The sequence below is a fragment of the Aulonocara sp. 'chitande type north' Nkhata Bay genome, linkage group LG5 (genome assembly GCF_057382095.1).
Source record: "Aulonocara sp. 'chitande type north' Nkhata Bay isolate Kocher_YH1m ecotype deep benthic linkage group LG5, A_spYH_male_GT1.1, whole genome shotgun sequence".
NCBI classification, from domain to species: Eukaryota; Metazoa; Chordata; class Actinopteri; order Cichliformes; family Cichlidae; genus Aulonocara; species Aulonocara sp. 'chitande type north' Nkhata Bay.
The window spans coordinates 31,932,269-31,946,406 of NC_141348.1; the positions used below are offsets into that span (position 1 = coordinate 31,932,269).

The 14,138-nt window shown below is 35.5% G+C and overlaps 1 protein-coding gene across 2 annotated transcripts in view; it reads left to right on the forward strand.

Annotated features, from left to right (window-relative positions):
- The window catches only part of rims4 (regulating synaptic membrane exocytosis 4), a 56,004-nt gene extending 42,477 nt beyond the window's left edge, over window positions 1-13,527 (forward strand). For both annotated transcript variants that reach the window (XM_086293037.1, XM_086293038.1), the window contains exons 5-6: window positions 2,197-2,336; window positions 6,316-13,527. In XM_086293037.1, the coding sequence (XP_086149163.1) occupies window positions 2,197-2,336; window positions 6,316-6,534 (359 nt within the window). In that variant the 3' untranslated portion in view covers window positions 6,535-13,527. The remainder of the gene's footprint in view (window positions 1-2,196; window positions 2,337-6,315) is intronic.
- The last annotated feature ends 611 nt before the right edge of the window (window positions 13,528-14,138 follow it).

Below are 14,138 nucleotides of genomic sequence, written 5' to 3' on the forward strand. Positions count from 1 at the left end.
AACGTGAGGTGTTTTGAGTCGAAATTTAACATTTATAAAGCTGCTTTACTTCTGTTTGTACTCCACATGAATGCTTTACAAGCCAGCAAATAGTTTCACATACACAACAGCCTGTAGGGCATATTTAATACTAATGGGATATAGCTTCCAAAAACATACTTTTTGTGCTTGACAATATAAAAAATGGACGAGTGAAGGGGGGAATGGAGCAGAAGCAGGCGATGCACTAAATAAGTAAAAACTGCATTTGTCTTTGCTCATGCAGTAGTGAAATGTGCATCTTGATGCTCTGACTTCAGATTTTAATCCATAGATACAGTCCAGTATTAAATGCCTCCTCTGGTCAGAATGATCATATTGTTGACTTTGATTGTAGCGCCTCGCCGCTGCACAATACTAAAGCAGGCATCAATCCCAACTGGATAAGAGCTAAACACCTTCACCGAAATGGAACAAAAAGTATCTGGGAAAAAAACTATGAAGGAGAGATAAAAGAGAATAGGAAAATAAACAGAGGAAAGCAAACAAATCAGCATAGACCACTATATTGTAACTGAAAGAAAAACATGGTCATGACAAGGGAGGTATAGAGATAAAAGGAACTCCGTGTACAGTGTAAAGACAAGTGAGGTTTTGCCTGCAGATTTTAGTGAGCCAGTGTCTGAATTATTTCTATCCTGTTATCAGCACACTAGACAGAAAGCTGTGACCTGTGTGTAAGCTCCAGTACTGTAAACTTACATTAGAATGCTGTTAGCGAAACCATATGTTATTATTAGCCAATATTTCTTCTTTAAACCTGTACAAACAGTAGTAGATGCTTTTATTCTGACAGCTGGTCAAGTGATCATGAATGATCATAAATCATAGTTTTCAGTTTTTATCATTTTTCTTTTCAAAATATACAGATGATTGGAACTTTCTCCTTACTTTCTGGTCACTGTGAACAGCAAAATTTTGAACAATAAGCTTGTTCCCTAGCCTGTATTTTGCAAGGTTAGATGGGAGCATCACCACAGGTATCTTAGAACATTCGAGGGTTACACATTCATGTGTTGTGCTTTCATCTTAGGCTTGTTGATGTGATTATACAACATTACAGCTTCATTCACAATTCAGTACTGACACGATTAACTGTTTGGTTCATCTCAGTTCAGCCTCCAAATTCCATTTGTACATTATAAGGAGTATTCAATTCAATTCAATTCAATCTTTATTGGCAGACTTCATGTCCATAGAAACAAGACAGAGACACACACACACAAGCCCTCCCCCTCCCCAAAACACAAGGTATAAACTTTAAAAAAAAATATATATATATATTTATATATATAAATATATATATATATATATATTTATATATATAAATAAATATATAACATATAAAACATTTGTAAAAATATAAAACCGTAATATACCTAAAACACAATTACTTAAAAGAAATCAATAAATACACAAACACTTCAACCAGTGCTTTCTCAGACTGGATGAGTAACGGGAACCACTCACTGTCGGATCTGCGAGTGCTAAAATTATACTGTTACTCGAACCATCCAGTCATTCTCTAAAATTGAACATTAACTTTCTTAAAAGTGCTTTAAAAGTCCAAACACCCACAGCTGCAAACATCTGGCTGGCACTACCCCTTCTAGGTATCCTGCAAAGGATTCTCATCGCATCATTATATGCAACATGCAGCTTCTGCATGCTACATTGTTTGTAGGATGACCACAAGGGGGGCAGTATATAGCAGTGTACAATATGCTTTAACAAAGCCACTTTAACTGGAAGTGAACAAAAGCTGAATTTGCGTGCAATAGTATTTGCCTGCACATAGAGCTTACACCGTTGTCTCTATATGTCATCATCATCATTCATTTGCTCAGTAATAAAGTGACCAAGGTAGTTCACCTTTTTTTGGGCCACTTTAAACAAAGGGAAATTTAGCTGTTTATCCTGCTTAGTTCTACATATCAAAACAGCACTTTTAACAGCATTGTACTTTATGTCATATTGCACACCATTATTTGTTAGTCATTATTTTATAGCATCTGTTCAAAACACACTGTATGTGACAAATGCCCAGACAGTGTGTTGGAAGATCTTTTAGTCTCAACAAGATGAGCATATTTTTTTATCATATACTGAAAAACTAGAAATTAATCAGTCAAATCTATGTGTTTGCTGTCATTCTAGCAGCCTACATTAAAGTTTATCTTCTGGAGAATGGAATCTGTGTGGCCAAGAAGAAGACGAAATCAGTGAGAAAATCTCTGGATCCTCTCTACAACCAGGTCCTGGTCTTCTCTGAGAGTCCACAGGGGAAAGTGGTCCAGGTAAGATACACCTAACTTGACGTGCCATGCAGTTCGTTACACAGAACATTCAATTTGGGCATCAGCAGAAAATACAGAGAATGCTGATTCTATTGCAGGCTAATCATATCATGGAACCATTCAATATTTTATGAAAGTGCTAAATAAGAAGTACAGTGGGCCAAAGTTGGAGGTGCTTCGAAAGTTAGCATCCATAGACATTTTGTGTCATCTTTGTGAAGAAAATATATCTATTAAAGAAACATGAATTCTGTATGAGAGCATCAGCTTGCAGTGTCCTTACACCTAAAACACCCTCATGGCTTCCAATGACTGTCAACTGTGGAACAATCATTGGTACAGATCACTTTGATTTGTCAACAAGTTAACAACAAAGCTTAATGCGCAGCAAAAGGATTCCTGACGAATACAAAAAATAAGCTGTGAATTTACGTGTCTAATCTACAATATTGTGAAAAACCTGTAACTGTGAATAGATCCAAAATTTGGATTTTTTTTTTAAAGAAAATGCGTTTTGTTTTGTTTTTTTACATAAAATTGTGACTTTATTTTTCACACTATTTTTACAAGGGTTTTGTTATGTGTGATTCTAAGTTTCAGGTGCCCTAAGTTTAATTGATAGATATTTTTGTTTTTTGTTTTGTTTTGGTTGCGTGGCTCCCTAAAAGCTATTTGGCACAGAGCACTTTCATTTGTCTAAAATGTAACACATAATTTCAAGTTTTGTCATCAAAAATGTTGAAAGAAGAGCAATTGGTTTTTATTGTAAAGGTCTATTTGTAAACAGAATTGAATATTAAACAGGAATTAAATATGTCATTGGTGTTTCAGAGTTCACATTTTCATCATTCTGTAATATAATATCCATTAATATCCAGTACACTCTTCTTACATGATAGGATTGTTAATTAAATGGAAATTAACAGTATAATTTACATGTAATAACACTTTCTGAAATTTTTAAAAAAGGTAAGACACAAATCCTTTTGGGATTTCATCAGAAAATGCATCTAGCATAAAAAAAATGTCAATACCTTTTTAAAAAGTCAAATCTATTATAAGTATTTGTGGGAGCACAGATTTACTAAATATTCAAGAGTTATACATGTATGTAAAATTACATGTAAAGACCAGGCCATTGCTGTTATGATAAATCCACTTAATAGTTTTTATAAAAGTGTTTTCAATTCTATTTATGCATAGTATATCTTTTTCCTAACATTTAATAGGGATTAAATGTACACGATTTTGAAAAAAATTCCAACTAATAACAATAATATTCTGTCATTTTTGGCCTGGGTATTTATATTATAGCAGTGTTTGGCTATATTATTAGGTAACTGTTTTAACAAGTAAATACCGCTATTTAACATAAAACAGACAAAAAATACACAAGAGCTCATGTAACTTAAAGCTAAAAACTACATTTTAATTACAGAAAGTTGATGTGAGTTAATGCAATGATACATTTCTGTTATTTTAGAGCATTTTTTCTGGCGTCTCAACTGCCAGAATATTACCCTTTTATGTATTTTTTTCCCATCAATAATCAGCAGGTAAAAATAGTATAGTGTTCAGTGGAGAGACTTGCAGCTCTTGCTCTGGCTGCTCTGCTGCTCCCGTCACTGTGTAATTAGCCACTAAACGCCTCCCTCTTAATTAGCTGCTGTCATGTCGCTGTCCTTCGAGTTTCATCAAACTCATTCACACTGGATAATGAAAATCGCTGAAATCAGCAGCACTTTTCAATTTGTCACTTACTGATCTAGCAAAGCAAAAAGCTGCTTAAGTCTACACTGAAAAGTCACTGAGAAACTTACTACTTGTGCCCAAAACCAACTCTCAGCTTTTTCAGCTATTTTTCCAGCCTTTCCAAAACATATCAAGTGCGAAATCTAACTAACAGCTGTTTGTCAACTTTTATTTTGACATCATAAAAAAACATTCTCCCATGTCCCCATTCTGAACATTTTATAAATGAGGCATGGCTATAAGGGGTAAATTAAGATTTTATATGGCGCATGACGACAACGTGTGTAATGATTCACCAAATTCATGGTTAGGGGGTGGGCATAAAAGTTGTTAAATAGAGTACCACCCTGCATGATCACTTTATAATGATTTGTTAATTAACTAAAATGAGACTTCATTTGTCACACTGCCAAAAATAACTTGAAGTGAACACCAAGGGCCTGCGTGGGTGACAGAATGAAATTGTGCTTTATTTATTTACAGTGATACTAATATAAAACACTGCACAGTGAGGTAGATGAGTCCAACATGGTGAAAAAAATTGAAAGCAATGAGCTCAAGAAAAGATATAGTCAGGAGGAGAAAACAACCAGGGAGACTCAGAAACATGAGGGTATTACAAGGAAGAAGGCTGAGGGGGAATAGACTCAAGACAGTAATGTAAAAGGGAAACAATGAGGTGATGCACAGCACAGAAAGCCACGATGAACTAATGTTCACAACAAGGCACAAAGTAAAATAACACAGAATACAACCGGAAGCAGAGGATGCAACACAACAAGCATTTTGGAATCTGAAATGAAGTCGTTAAAGGCAGATGATGTTTTACTCGGTGTCAATAAACAACAAAACAACAAAAATGAGTGGCAGCTGTTACTGAATTCCTAAATTTATACTACAGTTATTTTCTTCTTTCTTTGATTATTATTAAAAACAGATCCAGGGTTTACTTTGTGTATGTTTCCAGTATGTGTCTTTTATCTGACTCTTTTCAATCATTTATTATTAAGCTGTCTCTTCAAACTAGGGGGAGGTTCTGCTGTCAAACTGTCAGCGGATTAGAAAATGACATGCTGGCTATTTGGAATAATCTCACTAGGTTATATGTGACTTTTATATGCTAGACCACAGACATGTAAATATTTATTGTAACATACCCTTACTTAACAAGGTGAGGTAATTCTGTTCAGTGCCATTGCTTATAGATCAACGTCAACCTGGCATCAGTGTTCAAATTCAGCCTGTCTTAACCTAATTTCTTCTGACACGACCCTCAAACAGTTATTAAACTTAGTGGTTATTCCAAAATAATGGGTATTAATCTTTCTGTTTACGCTGCCTAAGAAAGCTTCCCACTGGAGGGATTTGCTCCCATTCGGGCCCAGAAACATTAGTGAGATCTAGCACTGATTCTGCCTTGTTCTCCGAGCATTTCTCTTATTCCTAGAGAGTGCAAACTTTGGATCTTGGACACTGCAGATGTCATCCTCCATAGCTAACAAACAACTGGTTTCTGCTGTTTTAACTCTCACTTCTCCCATTACCAATGTCTCTTTCCTAATTTGTAGAGGTTAAGGTTAAGATCTTTTTTTAAGAAAAATCAGAAAAAGAAATAGATTATCCTTCTTTGAAAAGCAGAAGACTAGGTTGAAATAGATTTGACCATTGAGTCTCTGTGGAAATCACTTGCAGACACACACTAACATATATCAAGGAAATCAGTGTGCTGGGATGTACAGACACACAAGACCAAAACATGAGTGGACACATTTGCTGAAGGATATTGATTATTTTGTCCACTCCTTGACAAGCTGCTGGGTGGTCTGAGATGAGTCCTGATGTTATCAGGATGTCAGGAGGCAGAGGACAACAAAAGTACAAACACACACAGGATTCCAAACACTACCATCATCCCTCTCTCTCGTGCACAGCACCTCTTTATTTAGTTTTATTGACACCTAACTCTTCTCTCTGCTGCTGTACCAGAGAGAATAACTATCAAGACTGATGGGTTTAGTACAGATGAGCAAGGCAACTTATTAACCTTATTCCTTTATTTTGTTTTCAGTCTTGAAGTAGGCTCTGTAAACATGCATTCTATCCCTTCCTGAGTCTATATGTAATTACAAATGCAGGAAATAAACATTCTGGTTTTTATTATAGGAATATATTTTAGTATATTTTAGAGTCTTACCTTCTAACTCTATATTACGACTCTCTTCCACAGGTTATTGTTTGGGGCAACTATGGACGGATGGACCGCAAATGCTTCATGGGTGTAGCTCGAATCCTACTGGAGGAGCTGGACCTCAGCACAATGGTTATCGGCTGGTACAAGCTTTTCCCTACCTCCTCCATGGTGGATCCAACAATGGCACCGCTCATCCGCCATTCATCCCAGATGTCATTGGAGAGCACCATTGGGCCCTGTTGTGAGCGATCATAAGACTCACGCAGAAATGTATAGTTTTGATGTTGCGGCTAAGTTTCCATTGCTTCAACCAAGTACAGAGTTTTTGTAAACCCTGCATTGCTGCACCTGGGTCAGCCAGGCAGTGCTGTCCCTGGAGCAGGTAGATGTAAAGTATCTCACTCAAGGCTACTTCGACAGGCCCAGCTACACTGGGGAATGAATCACTTCCCTAATTTGGAAATCAATTTACAAACCAGTTGGTCATGCTGGTTCTCATTGGAAATGTGTTATAATTCTTTGATATTGTATCAGACTATTTCCCGAGACTCATGGGAAGTACATTTCTTTTGTTGTTGCAACCGACCGCCCCCCGGAATTTTTTTTTCTCTTCAGAGCTCTATAAAGAAAAAACAAAAACCTTCTTAATGAGGATACTTCAAAGAAGGGTTTGGTTGCCGACATTGATTACATCCTATTGGGACCACGATAGACTCCAGGCTCAGCTCGCTTCAGCTACAGCCCTTCTTTACAGCCTACATTCAATTCCCCATCCCAGGACTGCTTGTTGTCTTTCTGTGTCTTCATTAAGGGGCTGGGCAGCTTCTGAGTGTTATTGTCTACCCACGAGTCCTAGGAGAAAGTGAGACTGTCCTCAAATTGTTTGACAAACCACCATCTCATTTTGAGGGAGCATTGATGGCGAATGAATGTGTGCATAGCAACTTGAGAGGCTTTCAAAGAATATATAAAGTTAAGTGTTGTAACTGACCAAGACATTACCTGGTTTTTAGCACTTGACCTGTATTACATTTCTTGTGTCACACGTTTGGCCCATCATTGTTCACTTTATTTGGTAAAATGTAGAGAATCTGAGAGGTAGAAATATGAATGAAACCCCCATCATCTACTGGAAGGATGAAGATTTGGAACTGATTTTGTGGGTCAGGGCTAGTCCTGGCTTTCTCTCCTGTTAACTACATTTACCTGGAATACAAGGTATAAAGTGGTCAAAGAGTGAATTTATATGGCTTAGAAGAAGAACTACCACATTATGAGTTTAAAAAAAAAACGTGTCTCATTATAACCCCAAAGCATGTACTTTTTAAATTGCAATGAATCTTGGTATTAGCTGATTTTGCAGATTGTTTTGTCACCATTTTTGGAAGGTGCTTTTCAATCACATCAGTTACTGTTGTGTTTGGAATCAAGCACATAAAAACATGTATCCTTTGGGTTTAAAAAAAATAGCTGGGTGTTTCTTGAATCAACAGCACACCGATTATGTTCAATTAGAGATTTCCAGAGTATGGCACCAGATGTAATCAAAGTCCACCAACCTGAATCACTTCAGGCGGTGTGATATGTGAAAACATTTGACTCCTTCCTCTTGAATATCGTTATGAAAATGCTAGTTTGATAGTTTCACAACCACACTAAATTGGATTTTATGCATGCATTATATCGTATTAGATTAGAATTAGAATTCAAACCAAATAACCATAAATGCATGATCTTAGCATGATTAAATTATGTTAACCTTTATGAGGACACCGTCTACATCCGCCTGGCAAGAAACAACCCGGGTTTAATGGGCTCATGTTGAAGGTGTTTTACTCTTATTTAGTTTAATATAGTTTTCACATTCCACATTCACATGGAATACAGGAGGTAGTTTTGTATCTGAGCTGTAGCACTGACAAACAACAAGCAAATGCAATAGCAATCTGACGTCACTGACTTAACACATTGCTGTACATCCCAGTTTAAGTGTAGTTTCTTTTTAGCTAATACTGTAGAAATAGATTCCTCCCCGCTATTTTTAAAGCGTTGGCTAACAGTTCTCTAATAACAGTTTATACTGTGCCAATTTTTACCAGCAAGTGTCTTCTTCTTCCTTTTCTTCAATTACCTTGCGGCATGTGCCATTATGAGGGAGGCACAAAAACAACCACTTATAACATCTGACAGCAACATTCAGGCTGTGCAGAGAATCACCCCCTTTATTCTAAATTACAGTCCTAATCCACAGAACGTCAAGGCACCTGGTGATTAGCCATGCTACCACTCAGTACAGAGGAAAAAAGGAAAGAGAGGAAGGAAGCATGAAATGTACTTTGCATCATCCAAACAAAGGATCTGAGTGGACTGGCGTCAGGTTTTGTGGACTTCAGAAAAGGACACAAAAATAGGTGGAATTAAAGGAAACACAATGTGCACACTGTAGAGAAATTCATAGTTTATTGAAACGCGAAAGCATATGTATTTCATTTGGGCACTTTATGATTCTTAATGTCTTTTTATGTGTAAATATTGTTAGTGTCTTCTGGAGTGAGCCAAAGTTAACTTATTATGGCTGAGGTGGTTAATGTCAAAGCTCTGAAAGAGGGAAGTGATATTCTTGTTAGTTACTGTAAGATTGTAGCATTAGCTGGTAGCATTCGCATGACTAATTTAAACTTCTAATTAACAAACAACTTGATAAGACTAAGCATGAACTACATGCTACACAGCAGGAAGACTAGTGAAATACAGTACATTGGGTTAAGACCCAATGATAGTGGGGGTCAAAATATGTAGCAAATGTATTTAGATAATGATAAAGGTGACTAATTGTTTTTTTTTCTAAATTAATAAAACATTCTAATATGAAGATTTTAAGCCAGTTTATTTCATTAATTAATTTATTGTTTTTGGTTTTTTTTTACTTTGAATGAAAATTTCAGAACCAAATTTTTATTAAATCTGCTTTTAATTTAATCAAATCACCCAATTTGGAGCAATTTTACTCTAAAAAGGGGCCTCTAAAATTGCCTCTCTTTTGCCAGTAGCAGTGTTGCAGGGATATTAATGCTGCATTTAGTTCCAAACTGTTTAACAAAATTCTGTAAAGCAATAATCAGAAAGCATCCACTCACTGTATTTGTCTGTTACTTGACAGAAAAATGACATGAGTAAGTAGTGATTTTCGCTGTGGTAAGATTCATCATTGAAAACAAAACAATTGAATTCATCATGAGGCATAAAGGGACTTTTTTTTTTTTAAATGTGCAATTCCAAACTTTTACTTTGAAAAAAAATGTCTTAACGTGTCCATTTGTTGCATGTGCAGACAAATGACATTGAATGCAGAAACTGAAAATCACTTCCAGAAAAATGTCATTTTATTTTTTTCAATGTTTTTTCAACAAAACTGTCATGTAGTGTCTTATATCTGTAAAAAAGTGTTAGAACTCTGTATGTACCATACATACATATATACAAATATATAAAATTAATATATAATTAGATATAAAATAATGAACTCCCCTTACTTTCACTCAAGGAATGTGTTTGTATTAGTGCTTTTTGTGCCAAAACAGAGATTAGATTAGATATTTGATGGGTAATGGGTTGTTTTCCCAGTTTTGATTCAATGAAAGCCAGTTTCACAAAACTGGGATTCAGTCGTTCACCAAGCCATAAGCAGGATACATGCATCCAAATGATTTAGATTTATCTAATGGCAGCCAGGAGTGATGTAAAAAAACATCACTGAAGTTTCCCACCTCTCTATCTCTAACCTGCAGCCGCTCCCTGTGCAACATAAAGGAACAGATGTTTATAAAGCATTTATCAAAGAGACAATTGTTAACTGTACCATATTAAACTTTAAACAAGTTTCCCAAAATTTCCCCTCTCCAGTGGAGAAACATGACAGCAGTAGTGTGCGATGCATGCAGGAAATAATGGGGTTTTTATGACGTCTACAGATGCAGTCATTTGTGTGAATTTGGGGTATGATTTATTATTCGAATAATATTAATATTAATAATAATATTGTTAATAATAATAATAATAATTCTGTAAGTGTCTGAGAGACAGTTTATATGCCAGCCTTCTTACCAGGATTAAGAGTAACTGTTAATAATCATTGTGTAAATTTTCTCATGCAATGATTCGCCTTCATCACTTTGAGTTAGTCAGTGACACTGTGTAATTTTGAAGGCAAATGATTGACCTGATGAAGTCTGTTAATGTTATTGTTGACATGTTCAGGACCAAAAATGTATGTTTTTGCATTCCTCCATGTTTTGATTGTGTCTGCCACTTGGATGTTAATTGTGTACTTCTATCAATTGTAATGTAAGTAGAGGCCTTAAACACACAATACACATTTTTGCCAGGGCTAAGGAATGAGAATTGGCACACTAAGTGATCAACGCAGGGCAAGAAAAGAGAGAAAAAGACATTTCAATCCATTATTTAAAACAACTTTAGTGTCATCTATGGAAATAGAAATCTGTGCATATGTTCTTAATGAATTTCTGATATACTGAACAAATGAACAAATTGAGCAAAAAAACTACTAATAATAAAACAATAAAAACATATTTTACAGGATAGATTCAACCATTTTGACCCATTTCTTATCAAAACATATTTTCTAAACTGTGCTGTTGTTTATCTGTTGATGTTTGGATGCACCTCGTTTTACTTTTATGTTTCAAATGAGGTGTTTAAACAAAACAAAAAGCCCCCACTAATCCTATCTTGCCGAGGTCCTTTTACACTGTTAAGGTTGTAATTCTGCAAAACCAGACCTTACTTTTTATATATTAGTGGTACTTGATTGTATACATGGTGCCATTTGGGACCAATGCCCAAGAAATGAAGAAAACTGTAGGGGAACGATTTTGTTACATGTATTAAGCTTCTTGTGTGTTTTTGCTCATATTTTTTAGGGTGTAATTTTTACATACCTGCTCCTTTGGCTGCTGCTGGCTTTTACACATTATAAACTGCCATTCACCTGGTTATAGCAAACAGTAGTATATTAAGATGAGTCATGTGCTCCTTCGGTCTTTATTTATATTAACTTTAAAAATAAATCAATGAAGAGCAGATATGTCGAGACAGTTGAAAATCAAATTCTTAAAAAAAATCACATTCTTTAAAATAAAATAGTCAAATATGAATATTATGCTTCCTGGCAGGCCAGACTTTCTGCTGCTAAGCAGCTGATAAGATTAGTGATGATATAATGTACAAGCACAGCTTGTGGCACTGAATATTAAGTACATTCAATAATACAATTCATTTGGGGATATTTTGGACTGTCAGAAAAATGCATACTTTCTAAAGACTCAGCACAGAATGCTAGTCTGGTGTGGTTAAGTGTGCTGTGTCAGCGATAAATGACCACTATGCCAAAAGTCTTTTAGGCCCAACACCAAGTTGTAGTGATAAAACGTATATGCCTAGGGTTTATGACCTCAGGGGAATCCTCCAAAATTTTGAGGTAAACAAAACATCCTTAATAATGACAAATATCTCTTACTTAAATTGTAAATTAAAATAGGCCAAAAGATAGTTAATGTTTTGCCCCATTTTGACAGAGATTATGTAGTTTGTGTTTAAATGTCAGCAAATAGCTTCAATATGTGTAAACTGGAGAACTACTTTTTCATGTAGTAGTCAATAAAACACCGAGCTAACCTTGGTGTACAATGGGTTAAGTCTGTGTCTGTTTTTGCAGATCAACCTAAAAGTGACACTGGAAAGATTTACCTTTGAAGAAGAAAAGAAAAAAATTTCTGTTATCTGCTAAAATCAGCCATATCTTTCCCCTCTGAAGTACATGAGATTTTACTCATTAGAAAGAAAGCAAGCACTCCTTGAATCGTTTTCTTTAGAGTGACAGTGTGTATGTTTCTCGACATATCAAATTATGTTCTCTCACAGGGAAGAGGTGGATGAGTGGGTGGATGAAAGGGAAGATGCTGCTCCTCTGTGGCTATTATGAAACAGTGGCTGGTGGATCCCAAAAGCAGCACATCTCCTCCAGTCCGCTGTGCTGCAGAGACAGCGATCCACAAGCTTTATTTCTTTCCTTCTTAGAGCCCCCAACTGCCTCACAGCCCAAAACTAACCCTCATAAATGTTTTCCCTCACACACCATCTGGTAGATTATCGCGTTCAAAGCATTTCATATTACCATGACTTAATACATTACACAGTTCGGTGAACCAAGTGAGAATCAAAGTGCCATGAGAAATCATAACTTTGTTTTTTTCTTTTCTTTTGGTTTTGTTTTGCTTTTTTTTTTGTTCTATTTTGTTGTTACTGTTTTTATTTTATGACTGTTTGGTGTAGATTTAGCTCTCATCTTTCTAGATTATATCTCAGTCATTCAGTTCTACACAAGTCTTAACTCACTGTTTTGCAAACATGGTTGTTTTATTTCCTCAGTGATACAAAGCCATCATATTAAAAAATTCACAGCCTTAAATTCTATTCTTTAAATCATGTGGTGATGTCTTCTAAAGGCATATGAGAATTGTCTAAACCATACATATTCCCAAGACCCCTAACATAATAAGGGAAGGCGATGTTTTGGTTTTAAGATGCGTAGTATAAAACAGTTTTACAGGCCTTCTTATGTTTTCAAGGACATGTAATATGGGCAACGTCTGGAAGCAATGTTACTGGAAAAGTTTTCCTTAGTGATGAGCATTTATCCAGGGAAAAATTGTTTTTGTCAGCTACACTTTCATTAGATAAATAAACCTATCCATTTTCTTTCTTCATTGTCTTTATTGTTGCACTTGCAATTTTTGCTACTAGAACATTAACAGCAGTAACAGTAAGGTATTTTGCCAGGTATCTGTTTAAACGCCATATTTTAAGAATTGCCAATCTGTTTAAATATTTGAAATACTGATTTGTAAGTATATTGCATTTTTTTAAATTTACTTTATTCCAGTAGAATAGCATTAACAATCGTTAGCATTAAAGTACAAAAAAGCTGCAAAAGTCCATATGCATTGCTTTCCATTTGTTGCTCATGTTTTACTGACTTGAAGTCCTGAATGTTATCAGAAGAGTGACAAAATGTTGTAACTTTAGTTTTAGTCACTGCGCTGTCATTTAAAACACATATATTTGCAGATTCTTTGGGAAACCGTTATATTGTTGAGTAAATGCACAATTTGGTGTATTGTTATTCTATTCCAGCTGTCAATAAAATAGTTTAACTCCATCATTAAATGCTTTATCTGTTTTTTTTATCTATTTGTTTAATTTAAGGTGGTCATATAAAAAGCAGCAGAAAGACGTTCTATGCTTACAAAACATTGCTTATTGATTATTTGTACAATGTCGATATTATATTGCTTTATTTTTAAACAGCCTTTTTAAGATCTGGCCAAGCGCTACAGAAGAAAACAAGCCTATGGTTAACTCTGGGACATTTACTGCAATGTTTATTAATGCACATCATCCCTGTTAGAAAGAAAAAAACAAATACATCAAAATCCTGGAAAAGGAATGTCACATCCACTCAAAGGGAGACAATCAGACACATACTTGTCATACCAGCTAAGAAGTACTTTTGAATTATACTTGAATTTTTATTTTTCAGAAGGGGGCACAGTTAGCCCATAAGCAACATAACACTGACAAGCTACATAAGGGTGAGAGTCTGGTTTGGATGGACAGAGGACTACAGCTTTACAACAAAAGACACTTCGAGGTCACAGACTAAGCACTTAATTGTAACCTATATGTCATTTGATAAGTAATCTGCATCATTCAACATCAGTAATCATTATTTCACCTGTTGTTGGTTTATGTCACTCTATTTGACATTCTGTGCCTTT